The 20323-nt window shown below is 36.9% G+C and overlaps 1 protein-coding gene across 2 annotated transcripts; it reads left to right on the forward strand.

The window, feature by feature from the left end:
- Positions 1-640: 640 nt before the first annotated feature.
- Positions 641-19571, forward strand: lck (LCK proto-oncogene, Src family tyrosine kinase). 2 transcript variants are annotated; one of them, XM_032547700.1, is made up of 14 exons: positions 641-1207; positions 1422-1467; positions 2512-2621; positions 3103-3163; positions 4756-4846; positions 6499-6597; positions 6732-6835; positions 8252-8401; positions 8483-8635; positions 11173-11352; positions 14576-14652; positions 17623-17776; positions 17901-18032; positions 18818-19571. In XM_032547700.1, exons 3-14 carry the CDS (start codon positions 2517-2519, stop codon positions 19012-19014), a joined length of 1503 nt encoding a protein of 500 aa, XP_032403591.1. In that variant the 5' UTR covers positions 641-1207; positions 1422-1467; positions 2512-2516; the 3' UTR covers positions 19015-19571. The 2 variants fall into 2 exon arrangements, with proteins under 2 accessions (XP_032403591.1, XP_032403590.1); XM_032547699.1 differs by lacking the exon at positions 1422-1467 and having other exon boundaries at positions 642-1207.
- The last annotated feature ends 752 nt before the right edge of the window (positions 19572-20323 follow it).

The raw sequence follows: 20323 nt of genomic DNA on the forward strand, positions 1-20323 counted from the left end.
CCTCAGTACATTTTTGCAGAATTTCACTCTAACGGAAAAAAGGAGAGAATTCGGGTGGTTTTTGTCAAGAGCGAGACTCAATCTAAGCTGTGGCAGCCTTCAGAGCACATATTTCTGTGCACTGTCTGTGATGCTTGGACTGACTTCCTGCCAGTGCAAGCTCTACAGCAGCATCCGTTCACCACAAGAGAAGAAATGCGGCCCGCAGCCTGAGGTGTCTGAAGTGTAAACGTAGGGGCTCAGAGAAAGAGAGAGACCTCACAAACCCATGTTATGCGAAGTTTATTTTATTATTTTTATCTTTTTAAGGAAAGTGATGTTTGGTGATATGATACATGAAATCAGTTTCTTTGAGTTTGATTTGATTGGACTACAGATTAAAAAGAAAAGTCAGGGCAAATCTATTTTTTAATTGACATTAAATGAGAAACCATATATATATTTTTTTAGCTTTGCAGTCATGTGTTCTTGAGACTAAACCAAAAAGAGTTTTAACCCACAACAGAGGAAGCACAGCTGCTGCAAATATGCTAATGTGGTATCACTTTGGGCGCAAATGTGATTTCACTTAAAGGATGAAATCACATTAAGTGTGATTTTAAATTTCTGTTTGTGTTGATTAATCAGGGATTACCGTGGCAGCTGCATACCGGTGGGGCACCTTGCAAAGGTCAGCGACTCCCACATCATCACATGGTGAGAACCAAGACAAAAATACACAAGCGTAGTGTCACCACCATCCTACAAAGTCCTATTTTCTAACTGTATTGGAACATTCTCATTTTCTGGATAAAGGCGTTGTCCTGACCCCCTTTTTTTCATTTTAGAGCCCATAACGTTCCCCTTTGCTTTCACACAGCTGCACATTCAGCACCTGTTAAAAAGATTGCAGAGCAACCCTCAAAGTTTCAACGACAGGAAACTCTCTGGGTCGCTCTTCCATATGTGCATGTGTGTGTTTGCATGTGTGTGTGCGTGTGTGTGTGTGTGTACGAGACACCGCATCAAGTCTGTTTGCAGTCTTAGTTATAATAAGAGAGGCGGATGATGACATCTTCACACCCAAGCTCATGGTGTGCAAAAAAGTTGCTCTCTCGACAAATAGCTCGGCAGAATAAATTCAGGTCTGAACAAAGGGAATCTTGATGGCGGCATCTGAAATCTGACATTATTGGACATTTGAGGAAAGATTCAATTAATTTAACAGGTGAGTAAAAGACTTGTCATGTTTCAACCTTAAAAGTCTGAGTTTAAACATGCTGTTACCACCAAAGACAGCTTTAAATTGACATAAATATGTACTTGGTTGGTTTTTTTTACAAATATTTAATCTTTAGTCAACTGGAAAATGACTTAAGAAATTATTTTATCCAAGTAGTGGTGTTCCGTCTTTTATTTCTGTCTATTTACTCTATCACAAGGCTAAAGCAGAAGTTTCAGAAAGGCTGAAGACATCATCACACACAAGTATTGCTTTAAATTATCAATATGAAAACCTTCCTACCATGTAGTATTCATTTACCTGTCCGTTTTCTATGTAGTAAACCACCAACCGAGTCTTTTCTATTAAACAGAACAATAAACTTCTCAACTGAATTTAAGGTACTTTATTTTAGAGATCATTTGAACAAAGGTAGCATAAAATGAACCTCCGGTCTCAATTTGGTTCTTACTGTTACAAAAGTTGATTTGAAAGTGTCCTCAACGTGGAGATCTTGAGTGCTTGTTGTGTTCGTATCTGCTATATCCTGTTAACATTCAGCAGTTTGTTTGGAAAAGGCCTTCAGCTGCTTGTAATGATTAGAAAAAAAAGGCAGAGGGTAGCCCCCTGAGTGGAAAATACTGACTTGTGTGACTCCCCAAGTGTGGGCCAGAAAGCCTAGGAGATCTGATAATAAAAGAACGCCTTCAGAAGAGGGTGATCCCCCTTGTGATTCATCCTAAGGACCTCTTTGCTGCAAATGGTGGGTTGTTATTTAGACCTTTTGCAGATTTCTCACGGCTTTAAGCCTCTGGGACAGACGTCGGCTGTGATTAGCCCTCTGACCCTTTTTCCAAACACGGGAGTAGAGCAGGCTTGAGAAAACTGGTTTATACAGCGCATTAGTGTGAAAATACGAGACATAGCACATGCGGATGACAGATTATGCGAGATTAACATTGCTGTGAATTTCTAAAAGAAAACCATTAGAGCCTTGAGGAAAATTGTTTTTGAGGGGATTTGGAGGGCTCTGAACTAGCATGTGTTTTAAGTGAGCCAAAAGCGCAAAAGTTTCAGCATTCTTGCTGTCATCCTCCATTTTGTGTCAAAACATTTCCTCTTATCGGTCAGAGTTGTCCTAAAAACTTAAGATTTAGGATAGTGGAACCTTCTTAGTTATAATAACAGTAATATTAATAATATGTTGTAATTGCCTTGTTCATTTTTGTGAATACATACAACATGAAGCATTAGTAATTGTTTCGTGAGCATAAGTCTTGAAGAAGTAATTTGTCTGTTTGAAATTTCAGAAAAGATGGGATGCACCTGCAGTTCGGACTCAGACAGCGAATGGATGGAGAACTTGGACGAAATTTGCGAACACTGCAACTGTCCAATTCCTCCCCAGGCCTGCAATCCAGTAAGTGGCCCCAGAGCTCGTGTTTGCACAAATGCACAAATGGCTGAATGTGAATGACCACACATGAACTGAAGCCAGAAGGTGTTCACTTTACATGGGCTCCCACCATTCAGTCTGTTTGAGTAAACATGATACAGTACAATGTGTTTCAATCAGCTTCGGTACAACAGAGTTGAATAACTTACATAACTGCAAGGGAAGCCGTCTTTTGTGTGTGTGATTAAGAAAGAGTACAACTATTCCCTCATTGTTTTTCTTTCCTCGGTGTGACTGAGATGTCCCATTAGATTAGAAATTAAGCAGAAAACCACCTGCGTGTGACACAACACAGAGGCGTTTGATTTGTTTGCAGAGAAAAAACAACCCAAAACGGACAACAATTACAGTCAAGAGCTGGTTACCCAAACCAAAAACATACAAGTGTCTGCTGAAGTTTTACATTGTTTTCTTTGTTTGTTCAATCATGTTTTTGTCCCTTCAGTACACAGATCAGGTGATTCCATATCCATCACAGTATACGCCCCCGATGTCACCCTTACCAGGTATATCTCCTGACTTTGTCTCTTTGCACCATATTAAAGCTTCTCTTGTGTTATTTGTGTTTGAAAAAGTTAAGTTAAACAACTCTTTCTATGTTAAATTAAACTTATCAACGTATTTGTTTGATAGGGGGAAAACACTGCAAATGTTCCATGAGTTTGTTGAACATGCTTTTTCGTCCTGTCTAGTACTGTTCTCATTCTGAAAGGACAATAGAACTGATAATTATTCTCATTTCAGAATCTGTTTACTCTGCATTTTCCACTTTCCTCCAACTTTGTTCTGTCCACGCAAGTTTCCTTTCTTCGTTTTCTTTCAAATGAAAGCTACGGATCTAGCCGACTGCTCGATTACCATGTTGACGCTTGGAAATATTAAACTTCCTGGGGATTTAAGTTTGAAATGAAATGTAGTTTACAAGTCAAATGTACTTTATTTCAGTCGATCCAAGTATTGGCAAACAAATATATGCAAATTTTCAAACATTTTCTGAACAGAATTTAATTTACCTTATGCATCCTTCAGATGCCTCACATTCCACATGTCCCATGTCAGCCTCTTGTATTTCCCCAATTTGCCCCATACTTGGGATAACTAAATGCAATTTTATACGTAATAACTAAGTTATTGTTGCTTTTGTACCGGAGTGATCTGGTTAACACAAAAGTCAACGTATCTCCTATATGCTGAAGAACGAGGCAATCTAGTGGCTCCTACACAAGTACAGAGATTTAAAACTTGAAACTTATAACAAGTAACCGGTACAAGAATTTGAAAACCGGACCCCTAATAAAATAACAGCCATAATAAATTTGGTCTTCTTCGTACCTGTGAGATTGTAGCCAATAATGTTTTGCATAACTGTGGTGTGTACATAGCAAATTTTGAAAATCCAGCGAGGATAGTCATCACAATAGTCTAGCCTGAAGGACTGAAGTGTAAATAATTTTTTCAAATATATTGTTTAATAGAAAATATGAAAATTTTGTCATGTACTTCATATATAGAAAAGTTGAGTAAAACTATATGTGATGTTTTTTTTTACTTTTAAAACATTGATTATCTAAACTATTAAACTCACGTTTTGTGCTTCGGTTTTGCATTTACCAGAGCGTGAAACAATATAAACTTCATTTTGTTACTGAGGTTTTAACTAAAGATGCGTATTTCTGCTTTTAATTTGTGTAGTTGTAAAAGAAATATTTTCTATTTATGCATTTATATCGATGACATACTGAATAAAAGAGTATAGGAGCTCGGTCATCAGACAAAATTTCCAAAAGAACAAGAACTGCCTTCCTCTAAAATATGTTGAAACCTAGTGAAGAACCGATTAAGAAAAAAGAAATATATTTCTGTTCAATATACATCTTACCTTAGTTCAACAAAAATTCTGTTCCAAAAGGTAACAGTGACACTTGTAAGAGGTTTCATGACAGAAATATTATGCTGCATGGGTCAAGGAGGATGAGATTCAACTTTGCCATCGCTGCTGCGTGTAGTTTGCAGAAAACCATTCAGAGAACCGTTCAAAGACACGCAGCGCTCTGAACACTGGCCATAGGACTAAAACTATGAATGCTTTTTCTTGCAGATAACATTGGGGTGGCCATTTACAGCTATGATCCCAAACATGAAGGAGACCTGGGCTTTGATAAAGGAGACAAACTCAAGATCATCAACAAGTGAGCTATTTTTCAATCCATACAAACAAAACTCGCAAGTGTAAAAATGCATCCAACTCTAAACAACATTGCAGTTAAAGCTATAATCTCTTCCCCGGAAACAAAACTCAATGTAGATGGATGTGACTAAAATTTGGTTTGAAGAATCTTTAACAACTTTTGACACCAAACATCATATAAGTGACATATAAAAGTCTCTTGCTGTTGGTTCTGGTGTCATTGTGGTTCTGAGAACAGATAGTGAACTCAAAATGTTTCCGGTGTGTTTCCCGAGCAAGGATGATGTGAAAACATGAGATCAGCCAAAGTTTCCAGTCAGCCTCAAATGTAGAAAATTTTATAAATGCAAAAAAGAAAAATATGCTTAGAATACAAAGCACAGAGAAGACACCCAAACTCTCATGGGGAAAATACTAGTCAAGAAAAGCAATCAAAAGTCACATCTGTTGCAGATTCTTTGTATATTTACATAATTAAAACAAGTTGCTTTCTTTGAACAAGCATAAGACATGTACAAACGCAAATAATCGTCCTTAAGATTTGCATATGTATGCTTTCTGGTTTATGAAAGACTTCCTCTTGCATGAAATTCTGAACATCGCAGAGGTGACATTTAAATCTTGGGAATCCGTCTTGTAAATTGCAAAAAATAGGGTAAAAATACTAAATTTTTAGTTTATTGTTAATTATGTTTCTACTTATTACATAATCCCAGCTTAAATAGTCCTTATTTACTGTTGACTGATTTCAAAATTCATATAGCACAGAAGAATATTTTGATCACTTGATGTTTGATAACTTAAAAAACCATCTTGAGTGCTTTGAGAGTTTTAGAAAATCGATCCAAATCTATTGCTGAATTTGACAGTGTTATGCAGCGGCTCTCCCATTCGCTATTGTAACGTGCTAACACTCAGTTAACTTTTGCGGTAAAATGTTAGATTTCGAGCTGCCACTTAATCTGAATAACTGATGTTGTCAGCAAAACAATGCAAGGAAATAAATCAATTCCACTGTAGCCAATAAAGGTTTTAGTGGTACTGGTTGAAGACCGGTTCATTATTTTTCTAACAAACTCCATTTTTGTCATAAACAGAAAAAATTTTAAGACATGACAGAATATGTTAGTCAGTCTTTCTACTGCTGAAAGTTATCTTTTGATGTAATGAAGTTAAAATGAGCCTGTGGCATGTAATAGGTGAAAAAATACGAGAAATGACTGAAACAAAATCTAAAAATGTTACACTTGAGAGTAGATTTATATATTTTCTGGTAAAATATAAAATTATTACAAATTGTGGATATTTAACAATTAAATGAATTTGCAAAAAGTGTTTGAAAGTGCTGACTATGATAAAGGGGGACATGTTAAATGTGAAATAACTTGACTAATATTAGAATTTGTCAAAACATTTTTTGCTGCAAGGCTTTAAACAAGCTGTGCTCACAGTGGGGACGATTCAGAGTAAATAGGGAGCTTTTTTCTTTGCATAAATCATTTTTGCATGCAAAACAAGTTTCATGCTGCAATTATACATGCTGCAAAGGATCCACGAGTCTATAACGGTTCATTAAGAATGTTTGTTCCTGCTCAATTCAAAACAACCAAATCTTCTGCACCGTTAACAGCTGGCATCTGTTCTGTCTTCCAGGGACGACGCAGAGTGGTACCTGGCCGAGTCGCTCACCACAGGCCAGCGGGGCTACATTCCCCACAACTTCATCGCAATGACCACGGTGGAGACTGAACCGTACGTCTCAGAGGAAGCAGCACAATGTCACAACTCTTAGCAACATCTCATCTGGCTTGATCTTAACTCATGTGATGCATGCCGGGTCTCTGAGGGAGAGGAAGTGGTTAGCTCAAAGTACGTTTGTGTTGCAGGTGGTTCTTCAGGAACATCTCTCGAAACGATGCTATGAGGCTCCTCCTGGCTCCAGGGAACACGCAGGGCTCTTTCCTGATTCGAGAAAGCGAGACTTCCAAAGGTGAAATGCTCTCGTTTAAATCTTCTTTTCATAAATTAGCAGAGATCTTATAAATGGAACAAGTAACAAATCATGTTGCATGACTCAGACCCTCTCCATCCCTGGGGCTGAATTTTCCATACCCCACTTCCTGTTTGCTTATTGGGTTTATTTATTTGATTTCAGTTTTGCTTTCTTGTTAAAGACCCAAATTACCCTTGAGACTTTCTTCTACCTCCTTATTTATTTTTTTCAAACTTGCTTTCAGTTGACCAGATATTAAGTAATATCAATTCGGCTTTTGTAAAAAAAAAAAAAAAAAAAATTTTTAAAAATTCTATTTTCTTGTTGGTTTAGAATTTTTTTATAAACCTTGTAAAAAATATTAAATGCGACACAGCTAGACAAACAGAAAACAGCATCTTAGCTCCAACAACATGATCTGCAAACAGATATTGTAGATAAAAACATGACTCATGCTTCTCTCACGTCCTGTGTCTTTGATGCATCCTTTTTGTCCTTTACATCCCTCATTTTCTCTGAAAATGCTTTACAATCACAATCAAATTAAAATACCACGGGAAAATCTAACTGAAGAAAAATGCTAATAAATTAGAGGTGGTTTAAACTGAGCTACTAGTAAGGATGCATCAAAGCAATCTGTAGATAACTGGCTTTATGGGTGGCCTACAAACTGGTCTCATGTAAACGAGAGTAGGTTGGCCACAGTTTTGTAGGGTTACCCACAAACAAACCAACTCACTCTCTGACCCAAGTTAAAAACACCTTTCAGAGATGTGAACTGACACCAATGTATTGAATTGAGAATTTACACTGCAGGACTTCACAACAAGCACTTTTAGGATGACCCCTAACCTCTTGGAAAAAGAGCTTCTAAATCTGCTTTGAGTATATTTGGGTCGATGACATCACAAGAATGATTCTGATCAGCTGACTTTAGCTGATTATTTGCTGTGGTAAACAAACACTTTGTAAAAGATTTTGGTTCCACTTTTTATGTTTTAGCTAGACTTTGAACCCAGTTAACTCCATTAGGCTCATTAAATGTCTGTCCTCTTGGGAAGCATTTCAAGAAGTACCTGGTGATTCATCAGATTTGCAGGAGATATTGTCGGGACTTAATGATCATATAAATGGAAATCACCAAGCTAAATGTTTTATAACACCTGGGTTGAAATGAACACTGAAAATCTTTATTAATAAAATCTGTTTTTGTCAAATTAATTTTATAAAAAAATGTCTAGAAAGTGGTTTTACCTGTCTCTACACACCACTCAAAAAATGATGTTAAAAGTAAACTAAATGTTTAAACCTGCTGGCATCGTTGTCTAAGTGCGTTATTCTACTGCTTCGGCTTGTTCTGGTCAAAACATGTTTTTGTAACTTTCTCACTATTCTTTTTTAATGCTGCTCCAGGGTCATATTCATTATCAGTCCGAGATTTGGACCACAACACGGGGGAAGGCGTGAAGCACTACAGGATCCGCAACATGGACGATGGAGGCTTCTACATCACAACCAAAATATCTTTCAACTCCCTGAAGGAGCTCGTCCAGCATTACTCCCGTATGTGTGCCTTCTAAGGGATCCAGTCTACATTTCTCATTACTGAGGAGTTGAAAAGCTGAATTTGTTGCTGTTTTCCAGGTGAATCAGATGGATTGTGCACAGTCCTGGTGAAGCCCTGTCAGTCCAGGGCGCCGCAGAAACCCTGGTGGCAGGACGAGTGGGAGATCCCCCGCGAGTCCCTGAAGCTGGAGCGCAGGCTCGGAGCTGGACAGTTCGGAGAAGTCTGGATGGGTGAGCTGTTTTCCTTTTGCATGAGATTTAATTTGTGTGTTCAGAAAAAAAATGTAGCGCAGATACATCACATACAAAAATGCCTGGTCTGGCTGGGAGCTAGACTGTGTGCCTGCCAGGAGCCAGAGTTTTTCTGCAGTGTGTGCAGAAGAGTTTCCTTCAGCTTAATCCTAATTGTAGGCTTGTTTGAGCTGCTTAGCAAAAGAATGATGTGTGGTATTAGCCCTGCTGTGCATCATTTCTCCAAATACTTTTATCTAACCTTTTGATGAGTTCATGGCTCTTTAAGATTTGTCTCCCAACAACGCTTTGAATCTGATTATGCAGCGTTAAATTAAACAAAAAGGGCTAAACATTTTGATCTCAAGCACATCGGTTAGACCACAACCTCATTATCATTCAATTGAAGGGATAATTTCCCCGCTATTTTCCATCCTCATTTGCCAGCACCATTTAACCTCCAAAACACAGCACTGAACAAAAGCTAAACATTACTAACCATGGAACTTGCCCTCATTTCACTGCCACTTTTTGTTCGCATCATTGTACGGCTTGAAATCTGGGCTCTTTGTTTGTCCACCCCATCCAAATGAAATGTTTACTGACGCCAGTGAACATGAGAGCAACTACGTACCTCGATTCAGCTTATTCACATTTTGTCACGCAAAAAACTTATTGAGATTTTATGTTACAAATCAACACGCAGCAATATGTTTTCCTGAAGTGTGAGAAAAATTATGTTTTTTTTTATTCATAAGGCAAAACTACTTTGTGATTTTGAGCAGAGGATATTCATTGGTTACAATGACCTAAACATGAATCTGACTAAACTTTTTTTGGCGGAACTTGAAAATTGATGTTCACAAACTCTCAGACTGAGCTTGAGCTGCTAAAAAAGAAAATACACACATTGCTCTAAATGCATCAAGCATCCTGGTAGAGGCACACACAGCAAGAGATTTGCAACTGCATTTGCAGTACATGGTGGTTCTGCAAATTAGTAAATCAAGATACTGAATAAATGTAAAAATGTATGCCACACTTTTCAGATTTTATTTTAAAAACTGTTGAAATCCTTGTACTAAAAGTTCAGTAAGTATTGCGTACTAAGGCACTATACGTGATAACCATCAGTGCATTACCAAAAGAAGAAGAAAGAGAAAGAGGAATGCTTTCATTAGTAGATAAAGATTTGTTCCCTCATCGCTATACGCTTCATGCTCGGAGTGCGGGAAAGTGCTTTATGTGAAAGAAAGAACAAACTGGTTGGCTAAGGCTTTGGTTGAGTACATGTTAGTGAGTGTTAGTGTTCCAGAGAGCTTGTCGCCATGAGAGTCATGTGAACAACACACATTTGAACCAAGCGATGGTTTACACCCGGCAGGATAAGTAAATGCTTTTAGTAGTACATCAGTTTCATGTGTGTGGAACACAGTGGATAACAGAAAATAGGTGCAGTAGACACTTGAAGAAAATTGGGTAGTAAAATATTTTCTTATATTTCATATTACCAATGTTTTTACATTTAGATAGAATTTATTGCAAGTAACCGAGGAGGAGAAGCAAGTGAGGAGTTAAAACTGAATTCAGAGTTACAGCAATAATCACTTGTATGCTTTATTATTATTATTATTATTATTATTATTGTTATTGCTGATCGAGTATAGTATTCTTAATACTCTCATTCAGAGCAACTTCTTATTTGGTATTAATAATATATAAAATAAAATAAATAAATACATTTTAAAAATAATAATTTTCTTGTAGAACTACACTTTTTAAAATTTACCATGATGTAAAAATTGCTATTGTTTAAAAGAGAAAATTTGCAATTAGTTCTACTGCTGCTAAAACAAAGATACATTGAGTAAGACAGACATAATAACGGTAAGATTTGTTTTGTTTTATATTTTCTACAGTCAAAAATATAGACCAAACATTTGCTAAATTAAGTTTTCTTTTTCTATTTCTATGCAGAATATTCTAGACAACATAATATTAGGATGACAACATAATATTAGGTGGTCAATAAGTCTGGCTATGTGCTAATGTAGCTGGGCGGCAGTCGGTTGGCTAACTGATGTAGTCCTCATGGAGTTTTTTAATGACTGAAAATGAGCCTTTCTTGTGAGAAAGTAAAAGGTTTATGCAGGTTTCGGTGAGCCATCTTTGAGCAACAACAAGTAGGGTAAGGGCACAGTTGAATTGGACTTGAAGAAAACTAGTTTCCTGTCCCCTCATTGCAAGAATTTTAAACCTTAGAAGTGAGAAGATGAATATTTTTTTGAGATTTTGAAACCTTCGCTATGTAAAAACTTTATACCTTGATGTTGACCCATGTCTTGTAGAGAGCTACAGTACTTTAACCAATCTTATTAAATTTTGTTAGAATTTGTTTTGCAGTAAAATTAAAGGGTCGATTCTATATAGGTACCTTTAATTTTCTCTTCACACTTTAAGTGGGTTTTTTTGTAATTTTTAAAAAAAATTTTTTTTTTTTTTTTTACATCCATTGATATCCAAATATCCTTTTCCAGGTATCTACAACAACGACAGGAAAGTGGCAATAAAGAATCTGAAAATGGGCACCATGTCAGTGGAGGCTTTCATGGCAGAAGCCAACATGATGAAGAACCTGCAGCATGCTCGTCTCGTCCGTCTCTTCGCCGTAGTTACCCAGGAGCCTATATATATTGTCACAGAGTACATGGAAAATGGTAAGTCCTCTCAATTATCATCATGACAGGAGATAAACCTTCCTTTGGAGTGTTTTTATATTAAAGATAAATAGAAAATAAGTCCTTGGATAGTCATGCATGCAAGCTCCTTCCAAAAAGGTTTAGTCAACTAAAATACGTTTCAGCCTGTCTGAATTAATCATCTTCTTAATCTCCTGCCTCGTTACCATAAAGACAGAGTTAGGGAGAGTGATCTAGGAGTTAGGAACAAAGATAAAGCAGTGGTGTTAGCCCTGTGTCATAGATGTTCAGGATTAAACATGTTGATCTGTTATTGGACTCAGGGTGGGAACACATGTTTGAACAAAAGACCAGGCAGCACTGGAGGTTTCAGCCCTTTAATGAGTCACAATGTTTTCACATGAATACTTCACTCCAGAGATTCTGTTGAATCAACTTAATGTCAGTGGAACTGTTTTTTAGAATATTTTGTTTGTGCATTAGATCAGACATACTGGAAATATAAAGTACATTCATCACCAGCGATTGAGCATGAAGACTGAGATATGAGCAGGCCTTATGAGCGCCAGCTTGTTTATGCTGGATATTTTTAGTTTCTCCTCATTAGGCTTGCTTGTGTTCACCCCTTAGGTGTTAAAATGTTTCCAGGCAAACATGAACTTTCCCTTCTTCATTTCCGGACCTGTCCTGGAAGGTTAATTGTGTTTACATGCAGAGGGGAAGTTTCTGACGTGAAAGGTTTTCATCATGCACACTGGTACCATAAACAATCCTGCAGTAGATTTTACAGCAGCCGTGTGATCAGCTTCCTGTCTGTGGGTCTTCCTTCTCTTCCTTTTCATATCAGATATCTCATTTAAGATAACTGTGAGCTCCAAAGACAGATAACATAAGGGCATGACAGCAGTCTGCTGGTTTCACATGACCAGAATCTGCATTCAGATGATAGCAATCGCGGATCTTTTTCCCCTTAACCTCGAAAGTCTTTGTGATTCTTCTTATTGTGAGTGACAGTGCCAAAATGCACTGAGAGATGCTTTCACAAACACAACAACAGCCTTAGAGCTGAAGTGAAAGAAGTGCCTTTGTGTTATCATTTGTAAACCAGCGGCAGTGTTTCCACATAAGGCCAGCTCTTTGTCCGGGATCCATGTGTGGACAATTCTCTTCTGGCGTCGAGGTTCCCATCTTTATTCAGTTTGTCCCGTATTTTTTTGCATTATTGAGCACAATAAAGAAGGAAAAATACCAGGTGCGTCATTCTGGCTGCCCTTTGTGGCCTTGACAAAGAAGGTTGCTCTCCCTTTTAAACTTCAAAAGCAACCTTCCAGACTTAAGTAGAGGAGTAAATGTCTCTTCTTTCCAGGCACAGTCATTCTTCTCAAAGTATTTCCTTTTGTCTGATTTAGCCGGTCTTCAAACGGAGATATTGTTTTGTGTTAGTTATCAGAAAATGCACATCAACTTGACAGATTACACTGCACTTCCTCGAAATGTTGTTTCTGCTGATTTCTGCTGTTATTCTGGTCCTGCTCGATTTATGTCCATGAGGAATAATACATTCCAAAATAACATTTGTCATCCAAATGCAGCATATTATTTGTATTGTTTTACATTTTCATCTTTAACATGAAGTTAACATTTTTACATTTTTATTCCTCTTCTTGAGCCCTTAGCTACACACAGTTGTAGGAGATCTCTGTGTGTTATGATGTAAAAGCTTTTAGGCATTGTTCATAGTTAATGCCACTCAAACATCAAAGAGATTATATTGAAGCACACTCATGGTTATTCTCCCTTAATAAGAACTACTTTTTCAGAGTAGTAACTATCACTAACACTTTGACAAAATAAAATGGAAAAATGTCCTAAACATGATCAAACTGTTTTGAAACTTATCAACAAGTTCTACTACCATGAAACTTTGAAGAGGATGTGGAGTTGAGAAGTAATTGGGTGACAACGATATATTAGCAGGACCAGGCCACAGGAGGTAAAAATAAAAACATTAGCATAACTATATATGGCACTATATAGTGATACTTTGAAGACAATGCTTACTAGGTGTCCAATAACTTTTTACAAAAGCACAATTCTTCAAAATAAATTCACTTTCTGTTTGACTCTATCAGGAATTTGACAGTACCAGGTTTCTGCGTACATTCATTTTTGAATGAGATGTGTTTGACCAGCTGATTCGATCACAATAACACTAAACAGGATCATTTATTATTATTATTTTTTATTATTCCTTTACCTAACCAGGTAAACCCCGTTGAGATCTAGATCTCATTTTCAAGAGGAACCTGGGCAAAACATTTGCAATACATAGCAACCTGGTTACAAGATAAAAACAATTAATACATATGCACAAGTATAAAACAATAAAAACAATTTAAAAACAATGACACTGTTTCATAGAATCTCGTTGCCTATCTTTAAGAACTGCTCAAAATAAGTCCAGTGAAATCATTTCCGACATCTTAAGTTCAGACTGCAACTGATTCCACGCGGTGGGTGCCAACACACTGAATGCCTGCTTCCCTTTTTCAGTTCGAAAGCGTGGGACATGCAGAAGAATAATGTTATTGGAGCGTAAAGAGTTGATACCAAGTCATTACTCCTGTTCTGAGCAAGATGTATAAGAGATTATTTCCCATTTTCTCTTTATGAAAGAGGTTGTAGGTTAAGATTACGGACAGGCCCCCAAATATTCTACAGTTTCATACGTTTTAAAAATGGCTGAAAAAAACAAACATTTTATACATAAAAAAGAACAGAGTAGCAGGATGTGTGACTATCTCAAATACTCAATTTTAAAGATGATTAGTTTATAAAACCCACACATTAGACTCATTACATAAAAATTTGAACTTATCAGAAATTTAGAACATCTCACAAGATTTGCAGAGATATTAAAGCCTGAGATGTTAAGAGGACGGGCCTGTTCAGCAAAACAGAAAATGAATCAAAAGCAAACATTTCTCTTTTTTTTTACCTACATTTTACTGAAAATATTTGAAAAGCTCTAAAATCTGCCTTTATAATAATGTTTGAAGGCACAGAAATGTTTTGGTGTTTGTCAGAAATGTTTGAATGTACACATCTTGTTAACTCTTAGTTATTTCTGAACATATGATTTATTTATTTGAAATTCAATATACAATGTGGTCGTAATCCTATTTTGAAATAGTATATTCAAGCTTCAATTAAAAAATTTACTGAATATTTTTTTTTTCAGGGAGCTTGGTAGACTACCTGAAAACACAGGAGGGAAGCAGCTTACCCATCAACACACTGATAGACATGTCGTCACAGGTGAGACACATCTGTCTTTAACATTCTTTTCTTTGAAAAATAATTTAACCTTCCAATTAATTTACCTGATTACCTCTTGTTTGTACTTCCAATTCCTCACGCTTAGCGTGATTCTACTGGGCAAAAAATCAGCAAAAGTATTAATGAGGCTTGAATTCCACGCTAATCTTGTAATACGTGCAGACCTGGGTGGGTATGTGTGCAGAAAGGCGTGCATGTAATCGTTATTAAAAGTCTAGACGCTGTGACACAAATAAAACCATTCTTTGTACTAATAAACAGGATTTGGAGTGGACAAACTGGCTGAAACGGCAACTTATTTTATACTCTCACTTTTGATCTATCAAGGCTGGCAATTAAGCTAAAATATGGAGATCACTCCACAATGACAGAACCTGAAACTGCAGATTAGTTTCTCTGAATCTCTTTAAGCTTATTTTATCAACAGAGAGAAAGGTTTTAAACTGCTTTCTTATGTTTAACTAGATGGTTAAAAAGGAAGTGCATTTAAAGTGATAATGTTATGATGTAGAAAACTCTCAATATGTGAACAGGATGTGTGCTTCAAGGTGTGGGAAGGTTCATGAGTTTCAGAGTTTAGTCAAGTTCTTTTCCTTCTCTAACCAGACTTAATTCTAACCTGAACCAATTTAAAACAGAAATCAGAAAAAAGTTAAATTCAAAAAGTATTCTTTTTATGCAGGATTAATCTTAAGGAATTTCAAAATGTTACTTGCCCTTGAAAAACCTCAGGTTTGTGGGGTATTGTGGGTGTGGGATTGACAAAGTCAACCACAGGAAGACAGCCTGAAGTTTCGAAGTTTTACACGGCAAACGGCTTCATCTGAAGAAGGCAAACTCTTAGACGTGACAGAACTCGGTGCAAAGATCTACGCTCCCTGCAGAGCGGTGTGGTGAAGGCTTTACAGCAAACGATGCTTTCATGCTAAGCCGTCATACGCCGACAACATTTTGTGGTAACATGGCTTCTCAGCATTATGCGGTGGTGGATGGTTACATTTTGGCAAGAATCTGACATTTTCTTTTAGTAATGTGCAAAAGTATAATATAAAGAAGATAATCTTGGAACATGTAAAAAAAAAAAAACTGACTGATGTCTTCTTAACGTTAGTTATCAACAAAGCGCAGCTAGGCGCTAACAGGTCTGAAGTGGACATTATGACAGCATAATACCCCTTCAATTTTTTTCATTGTGACCTCAAATTTCAAAACATTGTATTGGGATTTTGTGTGATAGACCCCTCCCCACCAAATAACTTCATAAATTTGAAGAGAAAATGAAAACCAACATAATTTTAGATTGTTTTGTAGATAAAAATCTGAAAAATGTGATGTGCCTTTGTTTTCAGTCATGAGTCAATACATTGTAACATCTCTTTTCTGAAGGGATACGTGTCTGTCAGATTTGCACATTTAAAAACCGAAGCTTTTGCCCATTCTTGTTTCCAAAACAGCTGAAAGTCTGTCTGATTAAATGGGTACACTCTGCGAACATCAATTTCCAAGTCTTGCTAGAGATATTAAAATTAATTTAGGTTTGTCCTCTGTCTGGCTCTATGTTGTCTATCCTAGATATATTTAAGGTAGAAAAATCCATGCTACTTTAAATAAACACAATAAGAATCCTGTTTTTATTTAAAAGATTGCTACTGTATTTACCTCCATCCATATTCTTGCTCCCCTTTGAGGAAAGCATTTCCGCAGTACAACGCTGCTGCCACCATGTTTCACTACATGGATGGTATATTCAGTGTGGTGTGAGGTGTTAATTTTGTGCTGCACGTAGTTTGCATGTTTACCAAAATCAATTTCAGTCTCATCTTACCGAAGTACCATCTTCCACATGTTTGCTGTCCCTGACAAACTGACCGTAGAACACCTATGGTGTTCTTTCCATATTGATTTTTCTTGATGGATTCTCTTAAGGGCCAGATTTATACCATACTAAAAGTTGTCATGTCAACAGATTCACCCACCTGAGCAGCAGATCTCTGCAGCACCTCCAGAGTTACCACAGGCCTTGTGGCTTCTTCTCTGATTCATGGCACCTATGCCATGGATCAGGTGCATGGCATAGGTCCTCCTATGCCATGGAGGCATAGGCACCTATCCTTGCATGGCACCTATCAGATTAGGTGGATGGATATGTCTCAGGATGTTTGTAGTTGGACAGCTCAGATAAACTTGTTAAATTAGGGAGGGAACTTCTACAAGCCTTTTGTTGTTCTGGATTTTATTAACAAGTGTCACATTGGATGGCTATAAATATACATCCCATTTTTCAGATGACAAACAATTATACAAACTTTTACCATTTTCCATAGCCTTCTAGAATAACCCAATTCACTGAAATGTGAGTTCAGTATGAGGTGTACATCTCAGGTTCCTGAGAAGAACACTGCCTGACCTGACACTTATGTGACACATTGCAGCTTCTGTGACGCACACCTTTCCTCAAACAAATCCTCACAGTCTAAAGCCTCAACTGACAGGCAGAAAATGGTTCAGTTGTTCAGAAACTGTGGGAGGTGAGGTCTTTGGAATCGCAAAAATCTTAATTGAGACACCTCAAGCAAGAATATCTTCTGTCATTGAGTGTAGAGTCAGATGTCATCAGCGTTCTATGTTTAATAATGAGTCATGTAGTCTGACTGAAACAGAAACTCAGTCACTGAATAGACAGGTCTAAAGTAAGGCTGCAGCTTTTTTTCCATAAAATTGATTTGAGTAAGCACAGCTTTGCACCTGGGTGGAGTACGTAAGAGCACAAAAAAGGTAAAAGGGCAAAAGCAAGTGACCAGGGGAAGTGGTGAACTCCCTGGTTTTGGTGCATCTGTCCTGCTGGAGTGCCAACATACACACAGATCCTTCACAGACATTCATTTCACACTTCAACACAGACAAACACACTCTCTGAAGGCATGTGGCATGATGTGCTGCCCTCTACAGGTGGCTGACGGCATGGCGTTCATCGAGCGAAAGAATTATATTCATCGAGACCTGAGGGCTGCCAACATTCTAGTTTCCCATGAACTCATCTGCAAAATCGCAGATTTTGGCCTTGCAAGATTGATAGAGGACAATGAATACACAGCCAGAGAAGGTAAGAGGAGAACCCTCAAGACGTATCGTTTAACGTTATTAAAGATTTGCTCAAAATGACTGTTTTTTGTGAACGAGTTTACATTTTTCATAATCTATATTTATATTTTTAAATTTATTAACAGGTGCAAAGTTCCCCATTAAATGGACCGCTCCAGAAGCTATAAACTATGGCACTTTCTCCATAAAATCTGATGTGTGGTCATTTGGGATTCTTCTCACAGAAATAGTGACATACGGGCGTATTCCTTACCCAGGTAAATACTCCTACCAAGTACACTTGATTTTTTTTATATATATATGTTTTTTGACATGGTGTGTCCTCAGCAATGACAAAAAGGAACAGTGCACATAAGTGACTAACCCAGAGGATGACAATTGAATCACAGAGAAAATAACAACAGTTATTTATCAATTGAGTTTAGGCATTCATTTCATATTCATTTTTGCACTAATAATGTACTTGAACCATTAGAGTTGAACAATTATGCAACACACATGAGTGTGTTTTAGGTGTAACTAAACACTAATCTCCCTAAATACTTTAAGTGATGTTGAAGACTTTAAACCTTTTAATCTTATTAGCTGTTAAGTGTCATTATTCAGTGCAGCTGCTAGTTTTTGTTTTCAGCATAAAGTGATTTGTTTACCATTGGATTAACTGGATGCTCTTTGAGCTTAGTTTTGAATTGTAGATTTATAAAGTTTTGTAAAGTCTTTGGAGTGTTCACAAAAAAACAACTTTACAAGTTATTTAGACGTGTTACAATTTTGCTAGTCCCAATTTTTTCTAGAGTCTGAAGGAAGACCCAACTGTTGTCCTAAGATGAAAGAACTAACTTAAGATGCAATCAAGAATGAAATATCTATAAAATGTTCTCTATCAACTGAAATGAGTTAACTAAATGGTATGTAGTACTGTAGTGGGAAATGTGCACTACAGAGGACAAATTTAGTGTACATGTCATCAAGTGGATATCAACAAATTACTATTCTTTTTTTATTATTATTTCAACTGATCATAATTTTATTTCCTGTTCAGGTATGTCCAACCCGGAAGTGATCCAGAACTTGGAGCGGGGATACAGGATGCCAGCGCCAGAAAACTGCCCTGATGAGCTTTATGACATCATGAAGGAGTGTTGGACGGAGAGACCAGAGGACAGACCCACGTTTGACTACCTGAAGCACCTCCTGGAGGATTTCTTCACTGCCACAGAGAGGCAGTACCAAGAGTAGCTGCAATGGACAGAAAAAGACATACAGAGACACATACATGTGTAATCAAACTAACAGCATGACTGTTGACAGCCAATGCTGGGTTTTAAACTGTGTAATCAAACTAACAGCATGACTGTTGACAGCCAATGCTGGATTTTAAACTGTTTGCTATGGAGTATAAGTGTAGGGGCTGGGACGATTAACATAGTGGTGCTTTGTTTCTGCATCAACCTAACCTGGAAAACATTTGCCATAATCTCTGATGGAAATGTGCGAGCAGGGGAGAGAATTGTGATGATCCTGCTGATTGAGTAAACGGGGGACTCAGTACTGGGCTGAATAAACAGCTGCACTCCTGGTGCTTTTACAGTAACATGTAAATAACTGCTTCGGTTGAATTTTACCTCCACAGTGTAACAGTTTTATTTACAGTAACAAACTTTTTGTGAATGCTGTGTATTGTTGCATAAAATAAGCCAGTTGAGCAGAATATTGTTGTGAAGCATAGTAACTATAAAAAAGGTACATTATGGATGTTTTTATTATTATTATAGAGAATGAATGTCTAATGTATAGACTTAGACTTAGACTTAGACTGACTTTATTATTATCATTTTGCATGCACAGGGTGTATACAGAACGAAATTTCGTTGCATACGGCTCAGAGCAATGTTTTGAGGTTCCAATGTTATGAGGTTACTCCAGACTAAAATAAAATGCAATATAAAATATAAATATAAATATAAAATATAAAGTGCAGGAATGACAGTAAAATAGAAGTTATTTAGCTATGTACATGTGCAAGGTATGAAGTGGAGACCAGTTTTTGAGTGCAGTCCAGTTAAGAGTTCAGCAGTCTGATGGCAAGTGGGAAAAAGCTGTTTCGGAACAATAGGAAAAGAAGTATTTCTGAAAGTGTGGTGATTAGTGTGCATCAGATACTGTTTTAAAGATCCTGTAAATACATCTTCATTTGTTTTCTGTTTCTTTTTTCAGTCAAAATTGATATATTTATGTCTGTTACTTTTTATAATATCAGCAACCCATTGAGTAAACTCAGGCAAGATACATATTTAAAAAAATAAATAAAAATAAATAAATAAAGTGTACTTAAATATGGTGACAGGTTGGAAATAATGTAGAGCTCAATGTACAAAATAATGTTTTCAACCTAATCGGTTTTCAGGACCAATGTTGAAACCAAACATGTTCCTACACTGCTTAGAAAGACACATCATTTTTTTCATTGTATATTGAGATAAATTTCTCCCGTTAATTAAGAAAGAATTAGGATAAGTTAACAGTAGCACATTTTTCTATTTTCTTA

Source organism: Xiphophorus hellerii, chromosome 19 (genome assembly GCF_003331165.1).
Source record: "Xiphophorus hellerii strain 12219 chromosome 19, Xiphophorus_hellerii-4.1, whole genome shotgun sequence".
NCBI lineage: Eukaryota > Metazoa > Chordata > Actinopteri > Cyprinodontiformes > Poeciliidae > Xiphophorus > Xiphophorus hellerii.